The sequence below is a fragment of the Sorex fumeus genome, unplaced genomic scaffold (genome assembly GCF_029834395.1).
Source record: "Sorex fumeus unplaced genomic scaffold, SorFum_2.1 ptg000028l, whole genome shotgun sequence".
NCBI classification, from domain to species: Eukaryota; Metazoa; Chordata; class Mammalia; order Eulipotyphla; family Soricidae; genus Sorex; species Sorex fumeus.
In genome coordinates this window covers 10596635-10624455 of record NW_026606085.1, presented here as the reverse complement: position 1 = coordinate 10624455, position 27821 = coordinate 10596635, and the positions used below count along the sequence as shown (strand labels likewise).

The 27821-nt window shown below is 53.5% G+C and overlaps 1 protein-coding gene across 3 annotated transcripts in view; it reads right to left on the bottom strand.

Moving 5' to 3' along the window:
* The window catches only part of ARHGAP42 (Rho GTPase activating protein 42), a 127419-nt gene that overhangs the window by 9199 nt on the left and 90399 nt on the right, over positions 1-27821 (bottom strand). For 2 of the 3 annotated variants that reach the window (XM_056114785.1, XM_056114783.1), the window contains 17 exons: positions 27558-27668; positions 24186-24290; positions 22507-22636; positions 21902-22002; positions 20335-20444; positions 16959-17037; positions 15612-15651; positions 10942-11004; positions 10317-10391; positions 9744-9828; positions 9403-9461; positions 7444-7549; positions 6192-6351; positions 5155-5299; positions 3804-4187; positions 3316-3472; positions 1341-1403 (listed from right to left, as the gene is read on the bottom strand). In XM_056114785.1, coding sequence (XP_055970760.1) covers positions 1341-1403; positions 3316-3472; positions 3804-4187; positions 5155-5299; positions 6192-6351; positions 7444-7549; positions 9403-9461; positions 9744-9828; positions 10317-10391; positions 10942-11004; positions 15612-15651; positions 16959-17037; positions 20335-20444; positions 21902-22002; positions 22507-22636; positions 24186-24290; positions 27558-27668 — 1973 coding nt within the window. The remainder of the gene's footprint in view (positions 1-1340; positions 1404-3315; positions 3473-3803; positions 4188-5154; positions 5300-6191; positions 6352-7443; positions 7550-9402; positions 9462-9743; positions 9829-10316; positions 10392-10941; positions 11005-15611; positions 15652-16958; positions 17038-20334; positions 20445-21901; positions 22003-22506; positions 22637-24185; positions 24291-27557; positions 27669-27821) is intronic. The other variant, XM_056114784.1, reaches the window with a different exon arrangement.

Sequence of the window (27821 nt, the reverse complement as noted above, 5' to 3'; positions counted from 1 at the left end):
TCACCTGGGGAACATAAAGTAACAAAATAGGAGACTAACACTCAAGAATGGCCGAGATTAATACCAGGAATTTTACTCCATGGCTTGGAGACCAACCACACATGCTAGGGGAAAAGGGAGCTCAGATAGAGAAGGGAACACCAAATAAAGGGTGTTGGGAGGATCCTCCCAGGATGGGAGAAGCATGCTGAAAGTAGACTATAGACCAAACATGATTGTCACCCATTGCCTCTTTTGCAAACCACAACACCCAATAAGAGAGAGAGAACAAAAGGGAATGCCCTGCCACAGAGGCAGGGTGGGATGGGGGGGATGGGGGGTGGGAGTTTACTTGGATCCGTGGTGGTGGGAAATGGGCACTGGTGGAGGGATGGGTATTTGATCATTGTATAATTGAAACCCAAGCACAAAAATTTCTAAGTCTACATCTGTACCTCATAATGTCTCACCAAAAAAAAAAAAATTTTTTTTAAATGTGTTTTTAAATAAATTTCTTTCTGATAATACTTGGGTGTTTGTTTTGATATACCTGTATTTTATGTACCCAGGGTCACATGAAAACTTCTCAGGCACCCAGGGGAACTGAGTGGGGCAAATTTAAGGAGCCCTGGCCCAATATGCATATTTCTTCATTTAACTTTTTGGTTTTGGTGCTTGTAGGGCTATTTTGCATGCTGATGGACCTGGGACCAGTGGTATGCAAGGCTAGCACCTCCCTCTGTGCCAGCTCTCCTGACCCCAAAGCACACTCTAAAACCCACGAGGTGACCTGACCACCTGGGTCCTTCTAACTGGAATATCGAGGGAAATTCTGCAAAGCCTGTGGGAAGGTCAAAATGCAAATTCTAGGGCTAGAGTGAGAGCACAGTGGGTAGGGTGTTTGCTTTGCATGCAGCCTTCCTGGGTTCAATCCCCTGCACCCCATAGGGTCCCTTGAGCCGTACCAGGAGTGATTCCTGAGCACTGCTAGGTGTGACTCAAAAACTAAAGCAAAAAAGGCAAAACAAAGTCCTAGTGGTCAGCACCCCTGAGCCTCCACGGACGGGGAAAACAGGTATTCAGATGCACAGCAAGCTCCTTCAACCTGGGAAAAGTCCTCTATGGACACTGTGGGAATTTTCCAGAGCTATAGGAGGCTTTGGTGTGTAGACAGAAATGACAATTCAGGGTGACAGACTCCTTGGAAGCCTCCCTTGATGCAGATGAACTGGCGGTGCTTCTTAGAGACACCACTGTCAATGCGTGCAGCCTGCGCTGAGCAGGGTTCTGGGACATGTTTACCGTGTCAGCCATGCCACATACCCCGTCCCCAGACCATGGTTATGGGGTGGAGAACTTACCGCCCAGAAGAAACTGGCTTTAGTGAACTGGCATTTTCAAACAGCTGGGCTTTTGCTGCCACTCTGAAAAAAAAATGAAACTGTGTTGAGTTTCACAGAGTCAATTAAATCACTTAGCCAGGAGTGAGATTTAGAGTTATCAAGCCAACCAAAAACATTAGGTAAGGGTCTAGAGTGATAGCACAGCCAGTAGAGTGTTTGCCTTGCACGCGGCTGACCTGAGTTCAATTCCCAGCATCCCATACAGTCCCCCAAGTACTGCCAAGTAATTCCTGAGTGCATGAGCCAGGAGTGACCCCAATGCATTGCTGGGTGTGACCCAAAAAGAAAAACAAAACAAAACCAAAACAGGTAAGAACTACCTCCCCAATGGGCCTGAGCTTTAACTGTTTCAGGTTCTGATGTGGGAAAGGTTTTGACTGTCTCCGAGGATCAGATATTCTCAATGTCCCTGGACTTCCTGTGGGTCCAGAGACACGGTCACCTCTCTTCCTCATCACTTCCGCCCCCAGCAGCAAGGTTCCTGTTGACTCGGAAGAGCCACCGGGAAAAAGGGTGGCTCATGGTGATGGTAAGGACAAAAATGAATTCGAAAACCATTCTATGCATTTAAAAATATTACAGAGCCAGAGTGCTACTACAATGGGGGGGGGGGTGCTTGCCCTGTACATGGCCAACACAAGTTCAACCCCCCCTCGCACCCCTTAGGGTTCCCCTGGGCACACCAGGAGTGAGCCCTGAGCACTACCTGCTGTGACCCCAAAACAGAACAATTTGAACATACTTCCTGCAAAGCCGAAAGAAAAGAGCTCTGAAAGTGTAGCCCGTAGATATACTTGTGGGCTCGAACCCTGTTTCTAGTCCCTAAGAAAGGCGTGGTCCCGAGCAGTGAGACTCTGAACAGGCAGAGCGGAAGGAACAGAGGCCACGCACTCAAGGTGTTCAGAAAAGCTTCTGCATTTACTTGGAGAGCACAGACTCCACACATGGGTCTCTGTGCTTTAAAACTGCCTTCTCTGACGGTGTGTGCAGAGCTGGTGTGCTGGCCAGCTCCAGGGTCCACCTGTCCTGCTGCGCCTCCTCCCTTTCCATGGCCATCATGAGCAGCCCCGAGGATGAGCTGACGTTCTCCCTTGACATATTGCCTTAAAATTTAATTTCCCTTGCGGCCCGGAACCCTAAGCATCGGGGAGCCGACAGGTTTACAGACAATTCACTCATGTTGTGGCGGCTGGAGAGACTCTGATCAGTCGCTGGCACCCCAAGGCTCCCGTCAAAGGGAAGGAGAGGTGAGTGCGTGCCAGACCCGGTCCTTCCGCAGAGACAGGCTGAGTCAAATGCCTTACTTGACTTTCACCAACTAATTAAAATGTCAGAAATGTCACCTTATTCAACATCAGCCTGGGCAGCGGGAAGATGGGAGCTTCGAGGCTGAGGAGTCCGGACTGGAATCCAGCTTTGCTGGTCTGGCTCCAGCTCTGAGCAGAGCCAGTTCCTTACCCCTGTCTCATGGCGCTTCTCTCCTGGACAGGTTTCCTCGTCCCTCCACCCCACGCCCTCCCCCCATCACGTGGAGAAGAAACCGTGCCAGCGCTTCCAGCTGTTCTCCACCCTGCCCTATCCCTGTGCTTCCCGCCCCGGCAGCCTCCATGTTTTTTTGGGGTGATTCTTTCCATCAGGGGATTGATTGCCCACCCTGACTCTCTGCACGCTTGTTTTCTGCGCTCAGTGATGCTCATGCTGGCAGAGTGGTCCTGGCCAGTGCAGGGCAGGTGCCTCGGCGGGGCACTCAGTTTCCAGGGTCCATGTACAGATCTCTTAACAGTCTTCCATGTTCCGAGTTCTTAAAATGTGCCTCATCTCCGTCCTGTCGCTGACCCTACCCATCCTGTGGGTGGAGCATTCAGCACTAGGGCGCCCCCAAGGGTCTTGGAGAGCAGGCCCATCCCCCAGGCACCCCCAAGCTCCCACTTACACGGAGCCAGGCCGCTGGTAGCCGTTGCTAGAGGCTGTGTCCAGCCTGGACCTCCTGCACGTCTTGGGCGGCAGATCTGGGTTGGCGGGGGCTTTCGGCGTCTCTTTAGAGCCGATGGAAGTCAAGCTCTGAATGGAGCCACCGTAGCTCTTGCTTCCTACGAAAAGAAAGCCCGAAAACAGGCGAGGAGTCATTAGAGAAAATAGCAGTAACACGGCACCGGCACCCAACAAAAGGAAGCATTTTTCTCTGTGCCCAAACGGGAAGGCACAGAATGTTCCCTGAGCCCAGGAGTCATCACTTGAGAAGATCGAAATCTCCAGCAATTATAGCTACATCGCCTTGCAGAGACAGAGGAGCTGGGGGTGGGATTGGAGTGGGGGGTGAAGTCACAGCTCAGGGACAAAGCAGCTGAGCATTCTCACTAACTTTCCCCTGGGACAGAGATGGTGAGACCACGATGGTGGTCCCGCCATGTTCAAACGTACCTTCAGCTGTGGAGATGGACCGGAGCGAGCACGCCGAAGCCCTTTTCAAACCCGACAGTCCGTAGGGCCCTTTCTTGAGCAGGTCTATGGGTGGGGAGACGTCCCCGGGGCTGGTGACTGACGCCACACTCTGCCCGTCCGACTCGGCGTCCGTTCTCGTGGCGTCCTCCCGAGAGCTGGACTCAGGGCTTGTAGTGGTCCAGAGGCCGAGGCTCTTCTGGCCGTTGGAAGTGGAGGGGGACGCGATCCAGGGCACAGCCCCTGCCTTCTCCCGGGGCTGCCCGCAGGCGGGCTTCGCGGTGCTGTTCTGCTCAGACGAGTGTGAGGACAGAGATTCGAGGCTGCCCATGGGCGTGCTGTCGGGGCTGCTGCTGTAGGAGTCACCTGGGGGGGGTGGGGGGCGGTATCCTTCAGTGGGAGAAGATGCCCCCAAACCTTTCTATGCTCAGGACCTCCACCCAGAGAAGCACCAGTGGGTGACCTCCACTCAGACAAGACTCAGAATTAAGGAAAGTAACATCACCTGGGCCGAGAGCTCAGCAGGAGGGAAGGGACAGGCTTCGCAGGTGTGAAGTTCCCACCCGGGGGTTCTGAGTACTGCACTGCTCCCCTCAGCCCAGGCTGCAGCCCTTGACCCTTATAGGGAGAACGGTGTCTTCTCTGGCTTGAAAAAACTCTGACCTAAGTATCTCACAACAGAAGAAATTGGCTTTCAAACTGAGCTTTAAAAAAAAAAGTTCCTAAGGGGCTGGAGCGATAGTACAGCGGGGAGGGCATTTGCCCTGCACGCGACTGACCCAGGTTTGATTCCCAGCATCCCCGAGCACTGCCAGGAGTAATTCCTGAGTGCAGAGTCAGGAGTAACCCCTGTGCATCGTCAGGTGTGACCCAAAAAGAAAAAAAAATGCTCCTAAAAGTGTAAGACACCAGAAGTGTAAAATACATGCCAATCCCTCAGTGTTTCATACATTACTGATGGTAGAGGTGAGGACCAGGAGGGGGAGTGATGTGGGAGCCAGCCGCGAGCTCCGGGCTTGTGCGATCTGGGCTGCTGCTCAGCCAGGAGCAAGCCAGGGCCACACAGGGCATCTTTTCTGTCAGACTCCAATACCCAAGGGGCCACCTCAAGGACCCAGTATGAGAGGGAGGGAGAAAAAGGCATCTGGGCTAGACTCGCTCTTGCTTTCTTTGCTGTCTCTCCAAGCTGGCACCTGTCCCTGACCACGGCTGCTGGGAAAGGGACCGGGCAAACTTCTCCCCATGGCACAGGCCTGATCTGCTGGTGGATAGGCAGGAGGCCATGCCCATAGCTCGCTCCCCCTTGTCCTCCGCAGCAGGCAGAGGCACTTACTGTCGGGTTCCGCCAGGCACGGAGTATACCGGCCCCTGGGTTTGCGGGGGCCTGTGGAGAGGCAGATGGCGCGCGTCCTTCGGGATCCGGATCGGGACTGAGGCTGGGGCAGAGGGATGTTCGGGTCCGGGGCTGAATGGAAGATCTACAAGAAAAACGGCCGGGCCCACCCCGGGGCCAGAAGTGTGAGCCGCAGCAGCCTTGGAGCCTTGAGAAAAGCTCCCCCCACAAACCAAGCCATGGGGAGCATCACCCCTCGCCCCCGCTGGTCGCACAGGACAGATGTTCAGGCTTCCTGGTAGCTGAAGATACCCAGAACCTTCTGGCCACCCCTCGGCTTATGCAACCGGGCAGGGGCTGAGGTGGGTGCTCGCCCCTGGTTTCGAGGAAGGTGCCAAGAAATGTGGCAGAACATGGCAACAGGCTCTGGGATAGTGAGAACGAGTTGCCTCTGCGTGCTGGGCACTCGGGATGGTGTGCGGGAACAGGGATGGCCAGAGATGCCACAGCAGACACTGGCGGGTCATGGATGTTTAGGGCTCAGATGCTGAAAACCTGATGGGTGGGGCTTCCACATGCTCCCTTTCCATAATTATGCAAAGACCTCCCTGTGCTAAAGAGATTCTCCTTCCTTAGGAATTGCACATGGAGAGGACTTCAAGACTCTATTCCTTAATTTTTTTAATTATTACTGATTATGAGAGATAAAAATATTGAAAGTGACTTAACTAGAAGTGACTCTAAAATATTCTCTGAGTGTAAGTACTGCATAAAATACTGGCTACATAAATGCTAAAGAAGAGAATCTGAGAAGTCAGTAACTTCAGAAGCCAAGGAAACCATCACTACTGCAGGATTCTGAAAGCTCTCACATCCGGAACCCAAGAAGTGAAAGTCAGGTGGAAGAAGGAAATCCAACAGCATGTACGACAAGAGAGGAAGCTGAGATCTAGCACAGAGTTTAGGGCTGACGCTAATGCCAGAACCCTTTCTGGGAGCTCGAGGAAGTCTCACTTCCCCGGGCACCGCCAGCTCACCTTTTCATAGTGCTCTATTAGTATTTCAACTACAATGTTCTGAAATTTAATATTCATCATGGCTGCCACGGTCTCTTCCTGCGCCCTCATCAGAGTCGGACCAAATATGACCCCGAGGTTGGAGACGGTCATGAGGTTCTGCTGGCTGTGCATGGACACTCTGCGGATGAGAGGGACGGGAAGGCCTTAAGTTAAAGGTATGATCACTAGGACACGACTTCCTTGGCCTAACAGAATATGCCACTAGAGGCATCTTTCTCCAGACAGATTGCACCACTTTCAACTCACATGAGTCTAGATTCACTGGGTATAAAACATTAACGCCGTCCCAAAGTAAAACATAGTAAAAAGGTTGATGGATCCAGTGGGAAGCAATCCCCATTACACTAAATAGAGTCCAAACCCCCTCCCCCACCCCCAACACACACACAGCTCACCACCAGCCTGGCTATGGTTTTAGGCAGAGATTTGTTCTTTTACAGCCGTTGGTCACGATCGGAGGCTGTGGGCCAGGAATATGGTCAGAGTGGGCGCTGCCCGTCTTGCCCACGTGAGTCCCTGGGGTCCATCCCTGACACCACACACAGAAGCAGCTCAACTCCATTCCTGCACTGAGACTCAGACACAGCGGCAACACTGCTCCCAGGTTCTCACTGACGTGACTGCCCCGCGCCCTCCCACGACCTCCCTTCCTCCTGTACCACAGCTTCCCAGGAGCTCGGGCATCTTGGAGAAGAGGCATCTGGGTGCACGTGGGGGGCTGGCCAGTGCATGCTGGCTTCCTTCTTTCCGCCACCAACCTGCTAACCTGAGTCTTCTCCATATGGGGCCCTACGCTCACAAACAGACACATGGGGCCCTCCTTACTCGGGGACCGACTACAGAGGTGGGGGTAGACACTGCAGGGTCAGCTGACCTGGGCAAGCCACGTGACTGAGGAGGACAGCAGAAAACTATGTTTGTGGGCAAGTGGAGCACAGGCCTCGCATGTGAGACCCGGGTTTTGCCCAACCCCACCCCAGTGCCCAACCCTGCCACTGTGCTTGCCTCAATACAGCAAATGCCTATGTATGTTTTTACTTCCCTGACACTGGACCATTCGCAAAGGGCTGATTCATGGTAAGCAGACACAGGAGAGCGAACAGTCGTGTTTCTGCCTATTCTGAGGCTGTGATCACAGTCACCGCACATGGCCCCATCCTGCGCCTTAAATAGACACAAGGAGGTTCAGAGAACAAGGGAAGGGAATTACTTGACCAGGTGCTTTATCAGGATGTCCAGCATCTCTCTGTTTTTCTCGGGCAGTTTGTGCACCAAAGCATGGACAGCTTCCACCCGGTAGTTCTGGTCATCAGATTCTGCAAGAGAAAAACCACTGCTCGGTGCTGGGTTTTCAACGCATCTGAATGTGTGTGTCAGTTGCTGGTCCAGTCTCAGCCTCCATGGCTCCTGCGCTGCTTCCTGTGCAGCAGACACAGTAGCTGGCCTGGGTCCTGCTCCACAAGGGCTAGGCACAGCTGAGCTCTCAGTGACCACAGTGAGTGACCCCAGTTGCTGTCATGCACTTTGTTACTTGCCACAGAGAGGAAGATGCTGGCCAACATGGTAGCCACCTCATGACCCCACCAGGACAAATAAGAGTGTCCCCTGAGAGCTGCAGACTAGGGTCAACAGAGTTCTTTCGCTGGGGCTCCAGGACTCCTATGCAGATCGAGGCCACGTGACCAAGAGCTAACCTGATATCATGACCCCGGGCGAGTGTGGTCTGCAAAGGCCCAGACGGTGACACCTCTGCTATGGAAGTGTTGAGCACATGCAGACCAAGTACGGGACATTCTGGGGGCAGCACACACTGACCAGTCCTTTCTCTGGAAGGGGCCTGACTCTATAGGTGCACATATCAGGAGCACCACCGTCTGCTCACAGTTATCCTGGTGTGAGGAGAGAGTCAAGAGCCTAGCTCTGCCCGGGACAAGCCGAAGGCTTCACCTGGGAGTTGGAACTCCATGTCTGTGCATATGTCATTGCAGCCAAAGTAAGCACAGGTTCCCTGGGCCCCAGAGATGAGACAGGAGAGGGAACAGGTCTCATGCAGGGAGCGGTGAGAGCCACCCCTCGGGCATGGAGAGAAGCACTGCCCAACCCTGAATTAGCATCTCCGCAGGGCACTGAGCAAATGGGATGGCTGAAGATGCTGACACATGCTCGTAGCTGAGAGTAGGATGTCAGCAATGTGGCCAGGCCTCGTCACCAGGGTGAGCCCTGTTAGCAGTTGTGGCTTGAGTTCCATTGGTTACAAGTACAATATTTCTGCTTCTGTTTAGGGGGCTGGCACCAAGGTTTCAGCACGCAAGGCCTGTGCCTGGTCCCAAACATTTCCCTTCCACGACAGCCAAAGGTCTCTGGGAAGAGCCGAAGAGTCCACAGGACTGGCTCCCGGGTCCTCGTCCTGCCGTGGACTTACTCCTGGCCTGGGACCAAGTCCAGGCTTTGTCCTCACTGCCTGGTCCGCAAAATGAGCTCAGATTCCGGATTGCCGTGAAAGTGGGTTTTGCAGAGGGTGTTGCGTGAGGAGCTAGGAGAAAGTTGGCCTATGGAACTATCTGGTCAGTGAGGTCAGCTGGACTGAACACCAAGGTGATGCTTTTCTCAGGAGACATTTTCCCAAGACATCCCCGTGTGCGGCAATAAACTCAAGGTCTTGCTCTCGGATTTTAGTCAGGCCTCATGAATCTTATTGGCGGAGGGCAACTTCTGGGGTGTCATGCCTCTCACCAATCCCCTCCCCCAAATCCCCAAATTCAGTATGCTCCTGCCCGTGACGGAGTCACTGATCTAAAAGACAGGCGCAGGGGTGGCCACAGGCACCTCCAGGAGGGGGTCAGGTCTGACATGGAGGGGGGTGTGCTTGTGTGTATTTCCCTGTGTGTGTCCCTCTGTGTGTTTGTGCGTGTCCCTGTGTGTGATTGTGTGTGTCCCTGTGTGTGTGTCCCTGCATGTGTGTATATGTGTGTCCCTGTGTGTGTGCATGTTCCTGTGTGCATGTCGCTATGTGTGTGCGTGTGCGTGTGTGTGTGCGCGCGCGTGCGCGCCATATCTCTAACTCTCAGCTCCTGACACACCTGTGGACAGCACATGGCCTACATCAGGCCGAACCCTTCCCCCAATGGGGCCCTGAGCACAGGTGGCCAGTGTGGGCTCTGGCACTTACTGACAGCCATGATGAAGTCCTTGTGCAGCCGGTAGGTCATCAGTGGCTCTGCGAGGCACCTGTGTGGACAGAGCTCCGGTCAGGGCCGGTGTCTCTGATGGCCTCGGCCTGCCTCAGGCTGGGTGGCCCCCAAAGCCCCCCAGAGGAACCCAGTACCCTCCCCAGAGGCTGAGGCCCCTGTAGCACCCAGTCACTGGGTGACCATCTGAGATCCGCGGGGCCTTCACAGTCTGGATGCTAGAGATGGGCTGGACATTCAGAGGACAGCAGACTCCAAGCTGCTGTGGGGATGCGAGCCCCACACCCAGCTCTGTGGGAACATGGACCGGGAGACTGCTTACCTGAGGTAGTTCTTCAGGCCACTGGTGATGGTCTTGTTGTCCCACAGGTCAATGTCGATATCAATGTCGGGAGGAGACTTGGGGGCTGGAAAAGAAGTCAGAAGGTGAAGCTGCAGGCCAGAGAGGGAAGGTTCGTCTGTTCATCAAGCTGCTGCCTGTTTGCCGGCATCACAGCTTGGGAGTCCATGCGTGGACCCAGCCTGGCCAGGTCTCACAGGGGCCAGGTGCTCCCCTTCCCCTCACTGTATAAATAAGGAGGCGACCCTGAGAGGCGCAATGAAGGAGCTGGGGTCACAAAGCCGTCCAGGGCCTGTCCCAAGCCCAGGCCAGGCAGCACAAAGCCAGTGCCCACAGCCCCAGCCACACCTGCACCGACCAGAGGATCCAGGCCATGCCCAGGCCCATCGAGGGACCTCTAAACCAGCTACCCCTCCGTGGGCAGTGGCCCTCAACAGCACGCATGCGAACAGGGACAGTCAGGATGGGCAGCCCGACGCCACCTCCAGATAGGCATCACTGGCTCAGGTTCTCAGCAGCAACGCAGAGACAGAACCGGGCCTGCTCACGACTTACAGAACGTCGTGTTCATGAGCTTCTGCACCTTGGAGTTGACACCGCCGATCCGATAGAGGCCCAGGATGGTGATGCCTGGCGGGAAGGGAGGACAGGGCAGAGCTGAGGCATGGGGACAGGTGCCCGGCCTCAAGCAGACACGGAGGCTGGTAGGAGGCCCCTGCCCTGTCCCCGAGGTGAGGATCTGTGTAGAGGGGTCTCAGGGCATGGATGTTCGAGCATGATGCCCCAGTCCAGACTTGAGGCCAAGACCTGGCCAGGGGGTGGTGCAACCCCAGGAAACACATCGCAGAAGGGAAGGGGTCTGATGGGGGTATCAGGCTGTGTCCCAAACCCAAGAGGGCTCCTGTTCTCGACAGGTACAAGGGCCTGAAGGGCACCCAGGGATGCTGGGAGAGGCCGGGATGAGGGGCAGCCATGACAGGAGGGAACCTTTGCGAAAAGGGCCAAGTCCCCCAGGGACACATCCAGCAAGGCTGAGCGCCATGGACAGAACCAGCAAGGAGGAGACGGTGTGGATGCAGGGCATTCCTGTACCTTCCAGCTCCGGTGCTCCAGGACTCCCCGGGCTCCGTCTCTAGGTTTTCTGGGCAGTTCCCAGGCAAAATTGCACGGCCACACTCACCTCTCGTCTCCACGGCCTGGATGCATTTCCGCACGAAGTTGAAACCTGCCTCGTTGAGGTACACTGTGAAGAAGAGGGACAGTTTGTGGGCAACTCTGGCGGTGCTGGACAGTACCTGAACTACACCCTGCAGCTCAGGAGTCACAAGGAGCCGACGACCAAATCTGGGGCTCCTGCAAGCCAGGACCTGTGCTCCACCCCTGAGCTTCCCCTCCAATCTCGCCTCTGCTCTGCCCTCCTCTCCCCTCACCTCTTTCTTTCCTTCCTTCCTTCCTTCCTTCCTTCCTTCCTTCCTTCCTTCCTTCCTTCCCCCTTTCCTTCTGTTTGGGGGACCCACACCTGGCCATGTTCAGGGCCTACTTGTCGTGGGGGACCATATGCGATACTGGGGTCCAGCATATCCAGGGCAAGTGCCTAACTCTTGTACTTTCCTCCTGTTCTAAGTTTCTTAAGATTTAGGTCCTGAGATAAAATGGGATTACTGTTTGAAGAGAGAGCACTTAATTAGAAACTATAAACTAAAAGGCCAACATGTTATGAAATCATAATGGATATTTCATCACAAATAGCGAAGAAATGGTTAGTCTTCCACAGCATTTCCAGGTGACACAGTGCAAGACTAGGAAAGACGATGACGATGGCAAAGATGGTCCAAACCCCTGAACTGTAACTGGGGCTGAGGTGGGGCACATGCCCAGTGCCCCTGGCATGGTGGGATTTAGCCCCATAACAGGAGGGAATTTCAGCCGGTCATCATTTACAGATGGTTGGTGAAACAGCTGTGCACTCAGCAAGATACAGGTATCCTATTTTACTGCATGATTGTTGCCACCACAGCATATACCATTGAAAACAAGTCTCAAGACCCAATAACGGAAAGCTGGGAACTCCCTGGGAGCGATACAAAATGTGGGATGTTGCTAAGCAGCAGAATAGATGCAGTGGGTGTTGCTAAGCAGCAGACTGGATGCAGCAGGTGTTGCTAAGCAGCATAGACAGGATGCAGTGGGTATTAAGCAGCAGAGACTGGATGCAGGGGGTGTTGTTAAGCAGCAGACTGGATGCAGCAGGTGTTGTTAAGTAGCAGTCTGGGTGAAGTGGGTGTTGCTAAGCAGCAGACTGGATGCAGCAGGTGTTGCTAAGCAGCAGAGACAGGATGCAGTGGGTATTAAGCAGCAGAGACTAGATGTAGCGGGCGTTGCTAAGCAGAGACTGAATGCAGCGGGTGTTGCTAAGCAGCATACAGGGTGAAGTGGGTGTTGTCAAGTCCTGCCACCACAGCAATCTCGGCTGTCGCTGTGCAGCAGAGCCCCTTGGTGAGGCGGGCGTTGCCCAGCCAGGTCCCAGCAGCAGAGCCAGCCCCTGAGGGTCATCCTTGGTGGAGCAAAGATGGGAAGAGCCTCAGCCTCCTCAGAAACAGGCAGTGGCACAGGGCCTAGGGTGACTGGCCTCTCCAGTCGCCAGCATTGGCCAGCCTACAGGAGCCCTGCGGTCAACTCCTCCCCAGGCTTGTCTCTGGACCAGAGTGGACAGGGCAGACACCGAGAAGCCTTGAACATGGACACCAGCAGAAGACATTGAGAGGACTCCATCCAGTCATTCGGAGCTGGGTGAGAGCCAGGGCAGTGGGTGTGCCAGGTTCCCTCCCTGCCACATGTTAGGGTCCCGTGAGCCCATGAGGGGTGGTCCCAGGGTGCAGAGCCTGGAGGAAGCCTCAAAACCGCAGGGTATGTCCCAACACCACCCCTTCCACTAGCAAAAAACAAATATGGTGTGGCTCTCCACCCACAGGCCCCTCCTTGGAATGCTGCTTGGGGCTGATGCTGGACCAAACCCAACCAAGTCCAGGCCTCTAAGCACCAGGCTCCTAATCCCAGCAGAATCCCAGAAGGAAGCGGGGAGAGCAGTTTCCTCACAGCGAACAGAGCAAAAGTCCACATGCATTTGATTTCCGTGTCACTGAAGCCCAGCCTGTCCTTCTAGACACATGGATGGCCCAAGGACACAGTCTCCAGCTGGGCGGCCCACACTGCTTACCATCAGCCCCGTCCCCACCACAAATGCCTGATGCCACACAGCAAGGGGCCCAGGAGACAGGCCCGACGCAGAGCATGCTGGGAACCAGGCGTGTTGGCTCCTCCCCAGAGAGAGACTTGGCCTCGGCTGGCCTCTGAGAGCCTGAACAGGAGGAGGTGCAGGGGCAGAGGACATGTGAAGGCCCCGGGAACTCACAGGACTGCACTGGCTATGGCAGTCTGAAGTTCAAAGGCATCTGCCTCAGAGGAGGACAAAGAGCTTCCTACAGGGGGGAGTAGGGCCCTCAGCATCCACAGGGGACGTCCCCGCAGGATGGTCCTGATGCCAGGCAGCCACCCGGTGGCCCAGGGCTTGCCTTTTGCAAAAAAGAAACCCGGAAGGCCGAGGGAAGTTGGTCCCACCAGGGAATGGATGCCTCTTTCCCCATACATGCCCTTCCCCCTTCCCGAGCAGGAGGAAAGCATCTTCATGACCCGTGTTGGGGTTGGGAAAAGGTGTGGCACCCCCTAGAGCGCTGGAGGAGGAGGACCCAGGGCAGTGCCACTGGCTGAAGCTCCAGTGGCTGAAAGATCTCCAAACAGGAAGGAGATGTGGATTGGCAAAGGGGGAAGGGGCTGAGAGACAGCTCAGTGGGCGGCAAGAGGCCCAGCCTGTGCCCTCAGCAGCTTGTTGCTCAGGGCCTGTGCTCACAGCTTACCAGACCTGGAGCACCACATGCAAGCCCCCCACCAGCCAGGACCCCACCAAGGAAAGTGTTTCTCTGAAGGCTAAGGTGGACCTGGAATCTTGAGTAATGGCCATGACTGAGGAAACAGCGTTGTTCTTAACGGCCACGTGTGAGGCCTTCGGATCCATCCCTGGCACCGGAAGGAGAAAAGAAGGTTCTGAAGACGGGGGCTGGAGCTGTAGCACAGAGGGTAGGGTGTTTGCCTTGCACGTGGCCGACCCGGGTTCGATCCCCAACATCCTATATGGTGACCCGAGCACTGCCAGGAGTAATTCCTGAGTGTAGAGTGAGGAGGTGAGCATTGCCAGGTAAGATTCGGGTGAGTGCACCTGAATCTCACCAAAAAAAAAAAAAAAAAAAGGATGAAGAGCAGAAGGCCAGTGGCTCTGTGGTCGGCTTTAGTGGAATGCCACAAACTTCCCTCTGCATATTCAGCGTCCGTAGGGGATGCAGAGGTGACAGAGTCATGAAACCCTCACAGCTGTGTTACCCCAGGTCCCTTTACCTGTCTCAGAGTCCTCACTGACCCCCACAGGCCCACCTTGGCCCCAGGCTTGGTGCCGGGGCCCGCAGTGGCATCTCCCTGGATGCAGGGTGGACTCAGAAACCCTTTATGGAGGGAGCCAGGGCTCCTGCTGGCCAGTAATGACCAGTGGACACTGAGCTCCAGCAGCCTCCGTGAACGAAAGCCAGTCACTTTCTCCATGTGGGACATGCGCATTCCCCATGGGCCCTGTAGCTGCACACATGTCCTCACCTGCGTTCACTCATCTCCTATGCAGACAGACTGTACTGTCACCCTGAGCCCACCCGGCAGAAGACCAGGTTCCTGACCGCTCCCCGGACCCAGTGCTACCTTCCCGGCTTCCCAATAAGCCTGAGGGACTGGAGTGACTGTCCAGCAAAAAGGGCCCTGACCTTGCACCCAGCCAGCCTGGGTTCAATCCCCGGAACCCCGTGTGGTCCCTCGAGCCCAGCCAGGAGTGACCCCTGAGCACAGAGCCAGGAGTAAGCCCTGAGCACAGCTGGGTGAGGCCTCAATTTTTATTTTATTTTTTTAATAATAAAAGTTTTCAGTGTTTGGGGCTGGAGCAATAGCACAGCGGGTAAGGCATTTGCCTTGCATATGGCGACCCGGGTTCAATTTCCATCATCCCATATGGTCCCTCAAGCACTGCCAGGAGTAATTCCTGAGTGAATGGGCCAGGAGTAACTCCTGTGCATTTCAGGGCATGACCCAAAAAGCCAAAAAAAAAAAAAAAGATTTTCAGTGTCACAAGAGAAAGTTAACTGAGTTCACTGAAATGTGGAAATTAATCTTGCAGACACAAAACCTTAGAAATATGCATGGTCACTTGAAATAATTCATAGTAAATTAAATATTTTAAAATAACAGACTTCAGTGCCCCGATCTATCCCAGGAGAAAGGCGAGTGCCCTCAGGTGGGGCAGAGAAGTCCTTGGGGAGGAGGCTGATGCCCGGGAGCCTGTCCTCTCTCCTCCTCATGCTTTTACACTTCCCGTGACTATCACAATCTTACACGTTCATGTCTCCAGTTTTGTAAAAGACAGCAGGGAAAGTAAGATAAACCCTCCACCACCATGAAAACAAAACAGCAACAACAAAACACTAGGCATAAGCTGCCCCAAATCATTACAGAAGAAAACCAAGCAGATGTGCAAGGGAAACAGTAAAGAAATAAAGAAGTAAGTTCTGGAGACCATGAGGCTATAACAAACAGCTCATGGCTGGGACTTCCAGAAAGTTCTCTGGAAGCTTCCAGTCTGCTGCAGCCTCAGCTCAGTGGCACGTGGCCACAATTTCCGCAGATGTACTCGCCATCACTCAGGGTCTTTTAATACAAGGGGTGCTCAGAAAGCTGAAGGAACGAGGGAAAGGAACTTACTTTCTTCCTTCTTGCTGATTATGGCAGGTAGCGTGTAAATCTGGAAAAGGAAACAGAGGGCAAGAGTTGGTTCCCCAGAGGCCGCAGGCAGCGGTCAGGACGTCCGGGAGAGGGGGACATGGCTATAGCCCCCTTGCCCGCCGACCCCCTTCTCCACTCCCCCCGTCCAGTCTTTTCACCCTTGCCCTGAACAGACTCACTGCCCAGCGGCTCACCCTGCCCCACCCTCCAGCACACCCTCCCGGATGTGGGGGGAGGCATTCCCTAAGGTTCCCCCAGGACAGATGGGCACCCAACCCTCACCCTGCCCCAGACTGCTGGCCTGGGACTTCACTGCCCCCAGGAGCCTCTAACCATGGGTGAGCCCCCAGTCTCTGAGGGGCCCGGATGGATTGTGTGTCCTCTGTCGCTAACTGGCATTTATTTTCAAAACAAAATCTAGCAGAAATGCAAGTGACAAGCAGAGAGCAGATGGAGCATCCAGACATGTCCTTAGCCCCAGCCCAGAAGGCTTCTATGGAGGACGCCACTGGGCAGTGCCCACGCCCGCCACGTGGAAGCCCCTGCCCGCTCCCCACTCCTCCTAGGACACAGGGCCCCTCAGGGAGCTGAAGGGGGTGCTCATGGTGCCCCCTGGCTGAGCTACAACCTGACGCTGCTAAGGGGGCGTCAGGCCAGCAGCGGAAGGTCAGGAGGAAGCCGGGCAACACCAGGGCAGCAGCAGCGACTCTGTCGGATATGCATCTCACCTGCAACCCCGAGGGGCCTTCTTGGAGCTGTGCCGAGAGCAGGGCTTGGCAAGCTCAGGTCTGGGGCCGAGCCGCAGCACAGCAGGGAGGGCACTGACCTCGCAACGCAGCCCACCTGGGTTCAATCCCTGGCACCCCAGATAGTCCCCCAAGCCCACCAGGAGGGATCCCTGAGTGCAGTCAGGAAGGGGCTCTGAGCAGTTGGGTGTGCCCTCCTCTGCCCCTCCCACGCAAAAAAAAGGAGGAGGAGGAAGAGGGAGGAAGAGGGAGGAGGGGGGGAGGAAGAGGGGGGAGAGGGGGGAGGGGGGAGGAGGGAAGAGGGCGGGGGGGGGGAGGGGGGAGGGGAGAGAAGAGAGGAGGGAGGAGGGAGGAGGGAAGAGGGAGGAGGGAGGAGGGAGGAGGAGGAGCCAAGTATTTAGGAGTCCGTGGGACGGATTCTCAGTCCCGGAAGCTCCTCCTGAGAAGCTGGGAAGAGCCCCCTACCCCCAGACTCTGGATCCCTGTTTCAGCATCTCTGGCCACCACAGGTGGTTCAGTGCCATTCCCAGAGGGCCGGTAGCTATCAGGATGACGCCTATGGGCTGGGCTGCCTCCTTACCGGCTCCTTCCCGTCCATGGCTTCCAGCCAAAGCTTGCGATTCGCCTCCGAGAAAGCCTGCAGGGTGATGATGCCATGCCTAAGGGACAGAGGACAGGTCAGCAGGGCCAGCTCTGGGGCAGGGGACAGGTCGGCAGGGTGGACCATGAAGGCCAGTGAGTTTCAAATCCTTCGCTAGCAAAGTGACATAAGTGGGGCTGGGGAAGCGGGGAGGGGGCAGCAAAGGGGACAGGAAAGAAAGAATGTAGAAAATGAAAAGAAGAAGATAAATCACTGTAGGGTCATAGGTCACTGTCCTCCCGTTGTTCATCGATTTGCTCGAGCGGGCCCAGTAACATTGTGAGACTTGTTACTGTGTTTGGCATATTGAATACGTCACGGGTAGCTTGCAAGGCTTTGCCGTGCAGGCGAGATACTCTCGGTAGCTTGCTAGGCTCTCCGAGAGGGGCGGAGGAATCGAACTCGGGTCGGCCATGTTGGCTGCGTGCAAGGCAAACGCCCCACCTGCTGGAGCTACGCTGTGCTATTGCTCCAGCCCACGGGTCACAGGTAAAATGTTCAATGATGGCATGCAGTATATTTTTTTCAGTGTTTGGTATACAGGACTGAGGAGACTGATTTCAATTTTTTTTTCCCTCAGTGGGCCCAAAAGGAAGACCCAGCACCCACATTCAGTGCTCCGTGGTATGAGAAGATTCTAACCCTCCTGTGGTGACTGTAATCACGATAATGACCTTGCAGCTATAGGGAAAACGCCACAGCATTATAGCTCATTATCAAGAAAACATTAAAACAAAGGCATTTATCACAATATTCAAGTCAGTGCATTTAAAAACAATTCACTCTCGTAATGTGGAAATAATCTGCCCCACAGGTAGGGGGAGGATGTGGGATGGGGGTACACTGGGGTTTTTGGTGGTAGAGAATGAGCACTGGTGAAGGTACGGGTGTTTCATTGTATGACCGAGACTTAAACCCAAAAGCTTTGTAACTGCTCTCACAGTGATTCAATAAATAAAATTATAAAAAATGAAAAAAAAAGTAAGGTGGAGTTCATGCCCAATTCAATCAGCTAACCAGTGGCTGAATAAATAGCAGTACTCCTACATTTAAAAAAAAAATTCACTCTCAAGAAACCCTTCTGAGTTAGTTTATTTTTTCTTTGAGAAAAAAACAGCAGAGGGAGGGTGGGACCAAGGAGAACAAAGAAAAACAATGGAAGGAGCAACAGTGAAATCTGCTCATGCCTTAGACGAGCGGGAAATAATTTGAACAGGAAATCAGAGGGCTTTGTGAAGAAGCATCCCATGAAGGAAATGCCATTTAAATGTCTCATCATGAAAACTGGAATGACTTAAAACAGTGATAAAGGCATAAATATATCTTTTGTTAACAGGAAAACAGACCACTCAAATGGCAGGAAAAGGACAAATGTGGAAAAGATGCAGCGACTTGTTAACGGAGAATGCAAATCAACGGAACAGATCAATCATAAAATTACAGACCATGTCTCTGTAGCTGCGTCACTAACACCTTCCACGGTGACTATTTATTTATTCCTTGGACAACCCTGCTGGGTTGGCCCCACACGTCTTATGTTAAAAGGAAGAGGAGTAGAGGAGGATTTTAGCCATGAGCCCCAAAGCTCCAGAACCAGGCAGCTCTGAAATCAGGAGCAAGCAGACTCGGCTGGCAGATGTCTACGTAGAAAACCTGACAGCAAAACCATCAGAGCCTCCAAATTTCAAGGTTGTGACATCCGAGTGACAGATAGAACAAACCAATAGCCTTTCTGTACAGCAGCCTCAACTACTGGGAGTGGAACGCTCTTCACAGCCTGGATCAAAAGGTGCCCCAGAGCCAATCTGAATAAAAAGATGTATGAAATCCTCAAAGACAGGCAAGCTTTCCAGACATTAATAACGTAAACGTGATTCCAGTGAAAACTCCCAGAAGGCTGGTGGACGGGAACTCCGGGCAGGCAAGAGTTCAAGGGTTATCCCCAGTGCCACACAGCCTGAGCACTTAGCTGGGAGCAGCACTGTGACCCAAACTCAAACAAAACAAAGTCCTGAGGGGTGTTCCTGCAGGGGAAGGCAGCTCTGAGAGACTCTGAAACACTCAAAGAATGCAAGGCCAAACAGCCAACAAGCAAAGAGGAATCACATTCGTGGCTTCTACCACAGCTACCTGTGTGTGCATCACACTTGATTTACTCCTGATGTGTATAAATGTGTCACAGTGACAGAGCAAAGAATACTCTCACATACCGCTACAGTATTCACACACATCCCTAGAGTACTCTTACGCACTGTGAGAGTACCCTCATATACAGCAGAAAATACTTACACACTCTGCTAAGTACTCATACACTACTAGAGTATTCACAGCCCATTAGAGTGCTCATACTACTAGAGTACTGCTAGAATACTCACACACCCCGCTAGAGTACTCACACGCACTGCTAGAGTATTCATAGATACCATTGAAATATTCAAGCATACTGCTAGAGTATTCAAACCACTAGAGCACTCACACATTGCCACCACCCAAGTACTCACATACTGCTACAGTACTCACACACTACTAGAATATTCACACACACCTGCTAGAGTACTGACACTGTTAAGAGTACTCACACTCCCTGCAAGAATCCTCCCACATACCGCTAGAGTACTCACACCCACTGCAAAAGCAAAAGTACTCACACCCCACTGAGTACAAACACACTCTGCTAGAGTACTCACACACACTGCAAAAGTACTTATAATCCACTAGTGCTAGAGTACTCAAATATTGCTAGAGCGCTCTCTAGCACAATCACTAGAGTACTCAGACTGCTGGAGTACTCACTCACACCTCTCGAGTCCTCAGACAAGAAGGAGAGGAATGGAGAGAGGAGTGGATGAGTGCAGGACAGAGACCCTGAATCAATATTGTTCCTGACACAGGTAGACAGAAAGGCATCCTCAAGTGAGAGACTCGGACAGGCCCTGATGCTTCTCCCACGTGCTGTGCTAGGCTGTGGGCCCTGTGAGTCTGCAGCTGTGTCTGGCCGGTGGCTCTGGAGCAGCCACTAGGCTTTAGTACCCATCTCCAGGCAGTCTGGGAAGGCGCCAGGCATGCACTTCCCTGGCCAAGGCCACGTCTACTTCCCCAGGTTTCTGCAGTGAAATCTGGGCTTCTAACGAACAGTATCTGTGGTCTCTTCTGAAAGCATCAGGCAATGAGCATTTGTTGAATAACGCTGGAGAGAATGAAGCATGCACCACAGCTCCAAGGAGGCCAAGAAACACCTGCAGGCAGCTGCTTTATCTCTGAGAACACAAACAACTTCTCCAACAAAATAACTTGGGGGAAAAGAAAAGCTCCAAACCTTTCAACCACTTCGATGTCGAAGCAGAATCGTTTGTCAATTGAATCTGTCTTTCGTCTGATACAAGATTTTAATTTAAACATTTCAGGCGAGCCAGTGACAAGTCCATTCTGAAACAAGAAGGGGACATTAGGGACAAGGTGAGCAGAAGCATGTTCAAGGCACAGCTCAAAGGAGCAGGCTTCCACCTGGGGCCTTTCCACTCACTGATGTTAACCACCCCATCAATCACAACATCCCAGCCGCTCGTCATCATACACACACTGGGTGCCAAAGACCCCATAACGGGACTGCCCAGGACTGTTCACTGCTGAGTGCCTTCACCCAGACTGTGTAGCCCTTGGCTTTCCCGATGCACAAAAGACTTGGAGCCTCACAGAATGGCTGCAAAGATGCAGCACATGCTTGGACCCCAGCAGTCTGCACCCCGTGAGATGGGCACCAAGCGAGGCGGCTTCCCAGGCCTGTCGATTTACAGAGCAGCCTGCTCAGAGCTTCGAAATGAGGCTGCCCTGGGGGCTCGGCCTGGTGGAGGAGCTCGTTTGTGGGCAGTGTCCAGCTTTCACATGGCCGAGTGCTTGTCCCCACTGACCCTCATGCCGTCCCTTCTTGTCACCCGTGTGCCTGCTACTAGAACTCTCCTCACACGGGCTCACTCTGTCGTCTCCTCCCCATGTCAGTCCCGAGCACGCAGACGTCCTCTCAGGGTGCACACCGGAGCTTTGCCATCAAACTCCGGCTTCTGCAAGCAGCTTCCAACTCTCTTCTAAGCTGATGGGGCTGTAGGTTGACTCATGACACCCCAAATTCCCAGGACACACATACGCACAGCTTCCTTCCTCTGCCTCGCGCCCCTGGATTTTGAATTTCCAAGTATGAATGAGCAGACTCACCCCGTGGACACGCACCTGCATCTCAGCTGACCCATTGCGGTATGGACCAAGGTGGGGTCACCCCTGACGGCTGCCCCCATGTCAGCCGCCATGCCAGGAGGTGGGTCCCCTTCCTGCCACCCTTATTTCCCAGTGGGCTGAGCTGGGAGGGGACGAGGTGCTGTCCATACTCAGAGCAAGGCCCGAGGCGCCTTGTCCCCAGGGCCAATCTAAGACCCATCTCTGTCTCTGGGCAGCGCTAGCCTGCACATATCCCCAGAGGTACCCAGACCACACGGCTGCCTCAGTGGCCATTGGCCACCCCACCTGAGCATCGTCTGTGCTTGGTGTGAGCGAGCGCTGGCCGGTTTCTCCTGCAAGAGCTCAGCTGTCCAGCACCTCGCCCAGCAGGACAGGATGGGGATGCAGGGGCCAGTGGCTCCTGGGACCAGGCAGGGACCCTGAGGGCCGTGAGTCTGGCCAGAAAAGGCAGCCAGAGCCTCTCAGCGGCCAGTGAAGAAGTGGGGTCACTCCAGGATGGTCTGTCAATGGTCTCCTCAACTCCAAGTGGAAATCCCAGCCACTCTGACAGCAGGCTCAGGGCCTGCATCTGGTGGTGTGAGGGCTGGGCTTGGGGCGCCCTCCCCCCAACTCAGCACCACCCCTCTGACTCCTCACAGCTCTGCCCCACTCACCATCTTTCCGCTGGACTTCACCTCCGAGACGCTCATGGTGAAGGTTTTGCTGCTCTTGTCGTAGGTGCAGTAGTGCTTGATCCAAGTGAAGCCCAGCGGCCCTGCAGGACGGGGCGGGGGCCGGTCAGGGTGCGAATCCGGACTCCGTGCGAAGAGCACCCCGATCTGTGGGGGACCCACAACGAGCAGCCGGGCGTGGCTGCCGAGTGCTGAGGCCTGGGGACAGAGCTGGAGCTGCTCCTGGGAAGGCAGGTCTGTAGGCTCGCAGAAGCGAGTATGAGTTGCTGCCAGGCCTCTCCTGACTCCATTGTCTATGCACAAACCTGCCTAAGGCCCTGCTGAAACAGAGCCACATGGCTCACCCCCACCCCGTGGCTCACCCTTGCACAGCCCCTGCAGAAAACTCCCCAGTGTCCCCTCCTCTGCTCTCACTGTGGCTACCCCAGGCCCTTTGCACAGCCTGATGCCATCCCTACCCTGACAACCCCTGCACTCAGCTCCCTTCTCCTTCTCTATGCCTCACACTCAGACACCACAGTCCTGCTCCCAACCTGGGGCAGCACCAGGCATCAACGAGCCCTGGACGGCGCGGACACTGGACTCACGTTTCTCCTGCACGTACAGGTAACCCTCCATGCTCCACTGGCCAGGGGCGCGGTAGTCCTGGTTGGCCGACTTCATCCTCTGCATCAGTCGCTCCACCTCCTGGCGTGTGCTCTCGAAGTTATTCCGCGTCTTAAGGACAGAGAAGCAACAGTCTCACCCACTGCGGCTGCCCGGGTCCTCGGGAAAACGCTCCCTCAGCAGGTGGCGGAGGAAGCCCCGGGGGCTAGAAATTATGATACGTTTTTTACAAAAGATGGAAATAAATCATAAAGGCAAGTTGCCTTTAATATTTCTACTTAATATCTACTGAAAAGGCCCAAACACGGTCCTTATTGAAAAACAACGGGATGAACTGCATGTGAAATCAATTCCACTCAAAACAAAACCAAAAAACACCCTTTGATTAAATTTTAAAAAGCTGCAACTCCAACACACGTGGAGTAAATCCAGTTACCCACAGCTCAAGGGACAATTTCCACACCAGAGTTCTATTTGCCAAACAGCTCAGCAATCGCAAAAGCGGAGAAGCACTAGACACGAGCTTTCCATGAAGAACGAGGCAAAAGTTTCCCCTCGGCATTTAGGTCACAGGATCCGACAGAACTCTCATCTCCAGCAAATCCCCAGCAACAGGACGCGCCACTGGTAGGACAGTGACGGGGTGAGGTGTTCGGTTCCCGAGTGTGCAAGGAGCATGGCCACTGGAAACAGGATCCGTGTGGCCAGTGCCGAGAGCAGAAGGCTCCACCGGTAGGTTCACCCACGGAATCAGGCAAAAATAGGAGGAGTGCCGAGAGCAGTGCAGGGAAGCCTGAAAAATTATCTTGAAACTTCACAAGAATGTGCAGTTTTAGACTGGTGTGTGTGTGTGTGTGTATGTGTGTGTATATGTGTGTGGGTATGGGTGTATACGGGGGTGGTGGAGCAGTATGGGTGTGTGGGTGTGGATGTAGGTATGTGTGGATATGTGTGTGGATGTGTGTGTGGATGTGTGTATTTGTGTCTCTGTGTGTATGTGTGTGTGAATGCGAATGTGTGCGTGAGGGTGTGTGCGTGAGTGTGTATGTGTAGAGTATGCGTGTGCATTTGTGTCTGAGTGTATGTGTGTGAGGGTATGTGTGAGTGTGTGCATGTGAGTGCATGTGTGTGTGAGTATGTGAGTCTGAATATGAGGTGTGTGGCTGTGTATGTGTGTGTTTATTGAGTGTGTGTATGTTAATGTGTGTGAGCGTGTATGTATTTGTGTGTGTGCATGTGAGTGTGTAATGTGTGTGAGCATGTGTGTCTATGTGTGTGTGAGCCTGTGTTGTGTTCATGTGTGTGTGTACATGTGAGCTTGTTTATGTGTGTGTGTATGAGTGTGAGTGTGTGTGAGAGTGTGTGTTGAGAGGCTCCTTCACTCCACACAGCTGCTGCCGCTCCATGGCCAGAGGGTGTGTGGGGAAGGGCTGTATCTTCACAATCCACGCCAGAACCTGGCCGCTCCTGTACGGGACCCAGCGGGGGTGACTCTGCTGACGTGGGATGGGTCCTTCCCGGGCACCCCCAACCAGCAGTGAGGAAAAAAGAAGAAACTCTCCCTGCTTCCCCAAGCGCCTCAACCCCCGCGCCCAAGACTGCGCCACTCGCGTGGCCCGGCGTAGTTCCTGGGGGCCCGGCTGAGGCGCAGGAGACTCACGTTCTGGAGGTTGAACTGCAGCTGTTGCTTGTAGGGGGCGAATTCCTGGGCGAGCTCGTAGCCTTCATGGTAGAACGTGAACAAGCCCTGGAGGAAGGACAAGAGCTGGAAAAATAAAAGCCCGTGAAGGTGTGTTCTTAAGGGAACGGTGGCCAACCAGAGCCAATGGGGGACCCATTATCCCCTCCTCCCGCTGGCGATGCACCTCTAGCCTCCTGGCCTGGCACCGCTGGCCCTAGAATCGGGAGGCGAACATGGAGAGTGACTCTGGGTCCAGTGTGGGCAACAGAGACTGGACGCAGGAGTCTGGTCATCCGGGCGTGTGCTAAGGACACTGATAATCTAATGCAATGAAGGAAGCCCCCAGGTGGAGCATTGGGGGGTGTGTGTGTCTGTGTGTGTGTGTGTGTGAGAGAGTGACACTTGTCCTGCCTTTGCAGAATCCCTAATGCAGCCAGGGCCTATGCGGGGAGACTGAACAGGCTGGGAAGCGTGGGGAGCAAGGAGGCAGGTAGAGGCACGAGCCACCACTGGACGGCAGCAGAGCCCGGGCACAGACTCAGAACTGCAGATCCCAGCCAGAACCAGGAGCCAAACGTTGGTGAATGCTAGAGAGACCTTTGGGAAACCACCGTTTATTTGCTACAAGCCTTCCAACCCCAATCCGCGTGTACTTCTTTACCACTCTCCAGAGTCCCCAGGACAGCTGTCTATGCAAGGAAGTCATGAGCAAAAAGATAAAGGCATTTAAAGGTCTATTCCCCAGGTCACATAAAGTAACAAAATAAGAGACTAACACCCAAGAGTGGCCGAGATTAGTACCAGGAATTTTGCTCCATGGCTTGGAGGCCAGCCACACATGCTAGGGGAAAAGGGAGCTCAGATAGAGAAGGGAGCACCAAATAAATGGTGTTGGGAGGATCCTCCCAGGATGGGAGAAGCATGCTGAAAGTAGACTATAGACCAAACACGATTGCCACTCAAGGCCTCTTTGGCAAACCACAACACCCAATAGGAGAGAGAGAACAAAAGGGAATACCCTGCCACAGAGGCAGGTGGGATGGGGGGATGGGGGGTGGGAGGGATACTGGGACCCGTGGTGGTGGAAAATGGGCACTGGTGGAGGGATGGGTGTTTGATCATTGTACAATTGAAACCCAAGCACAAAAAATTGTAAATCTACAACTGTACCTCATGGTGTTTCACTAACAAAAATTTTAAAAAAAGTAAATGATGGAGAATGGACACTGGTGGAGGGATGGGTGTTTGATCATTGTACAATTGAAACCCAAGCACAAAAAATTGTAAATCTACAACTGTACCTCATGGTGTTTCACTAACAAAAATTTTAAAAAAAGTAAATGATGGAGAATGGACACTGGTGGAGGGATGGGTGTTTGATCATTGTACAATTGAAACCCAAGCACAAAAAATTGTAAATCTACAACTGTACCTCATGGTGTTTCACTAACAAAAATTTTAAAAAAAGTAAATGATGGAGAATGGACACTGGTGGAGGGATAGGTACTGGATCATTGTAAAACTGAAACCCAAGCACAAAAAATTTAAGTCTACAACTGTACCTCATGGTGTTTCACTAATAAAAATAAAAAAAAAAAATCACAATGAAAGACAAAAAAAAATGAAATTTTTAGGCATTAAAAAAAAACAAAGCTCTATTCCCCAGGTCATATTCCACAGACTCGACCACCCATGCCATCCCCCCCCCCCACAACCATCTTCTACAACAGAGAACCCGGGGAGGTGCGATGGGCTTTCCCGTTCAGACAGAGCATGTCCGAAGCCGCTCCTCCAGGCCAAGGGAGGCAGGATCTGAAAGCCACCATCCTCTGTGACATCCTGCGACTTCCTGCCCAGGCGGCAGGGGCCGGGACCCGGGGCCGGGTATGTTTGGGGTTCCCAAGGGAAACACTGGTTCTCCCTGATGCCCGCATCCTGCTTCCAAAGTAACACTCATTCCAGAAAGCACATGCTTGTATGCTGAAGTTGATGAGTTTTAAATATTTCTCTTCTTTGGCAGTTTCCGACAATGTGTCAAGATGCATTGTCTGCCAACTTTAGAATTATTCTGCACTGTCAGTTTTGCATTAACTGGTAATGATTATCAAAATGATGTTGAGTACATTGATCTTTACTAAAATGATGCTACCACTGTCCAAATTTGATCTGCCACTGTCACTGTCTTCCCGTTGTTCACTGATTTGCTCAAGCGGACCCAGAAACGTCTTCATTTTGAGACTTGTTGTTACAGTGTTTGGCATATTTAATACATCACGGTAGCTTGCCAGGCTTTGCCGTACGGGCGAGATACTCTCGGTAGCTTGCCGGGTTCTCCAAGAGGGGTGGAGGAATCGAACCCGGCTCAGCCAGGCTGGCTGCACGCAAGGCAAATGCCTTACCGCTGTGCTATCGTTCCCACTATTTGAAGTATTGAATATACACACATTGTAGCCTAATTTTAAAAAATAAAAAAAAAAAGCTCACAATCCAGTGTTTCCTTAATTGGGACTTGACTATGTAGATGCAGAGGTTTTCAGAGGCAAAGTAGGAAAATGCCTTAAAAAAAGATGTGGATGACACTCGTCTTCGAAATATTTATAACCACGTAGTTGTTCAGAGGATGGCTGAGCATAGCTGTAACTGCACCGGTCCATAAGAAGTAGTCCTGACCCAATGCCAGACACAGGAGGGACCCTTCCAATACCCCCAGGTGCCAGGAACCTAATATAGCCCCCCACCCCGGAGGGACTTGAGAGCACCTGTGAGGAATCTCCCTGTGGAAGCCTGGGTAGACCACTCCGTCGGGAGCCAGTGGGGTGGGCTGCAACCAGGCCCCTCCCCGCTGCCCCCAGCTTACACCTGGCACTGCATGATGGATTTGATCTGTGTCTGTTTGAGAGCTGTTTGCCAGAGGGCAGAGAGAGCGTTCCTGCATCCCATCTTCTCTCCCACCCAGTTCCCCTATTGTCCACACCTGGCACCAGTGGGGGGCATTTGTCACAAATGATAACCCAGCCCCAAGACGTACTGAAGCCACCAGGCTACCCAGAGCCCCACTATGTGCTGTGTATCCTGTGGGCTCTGACAAACACACAGTGGCCCCAATCCACCACCCACAGAGAATATTCCACTGCCCTCAGGTGGCTCACCCCACCCCTCCTTCATTCTCGGAAACCTTGAGAAAGGCACCAGGGAGGGGCTTCAAGGCCGTAGCACCTCATGGCCCCTCGAGCCCACCCGCGTATGGCCCCCAAACAGGAAACAGCAGCAACGGCTCTTAATAGGAAAACAAGCCAAGTTTTATGGCTGAGTGCTCTGGATGAACCCTTTTGTAGGGAAACATAAACTCACCGGTTCAACGAATTCAAACTTCTTTTTCTCCTGAACCTCCTGAATCTTAAAGACATACTCCAGTGATGCTTCATAGAAGTTCTGGTGCTCCCTGTCGAGCTGCGTGTCTGCCTGAGGAAGAGAAGAGTCCCCCCTGTGAGGGCTGCAGGATGCAGGGACCCTGGAACCCCCAAACATCGGCGGCCGCTAAGCCCAGCGCCAAGTGAGCACGATAACAGTTAGATGCTGGGAAGGCAAAGACATCAGGAAGAGTACCCGGAAGAC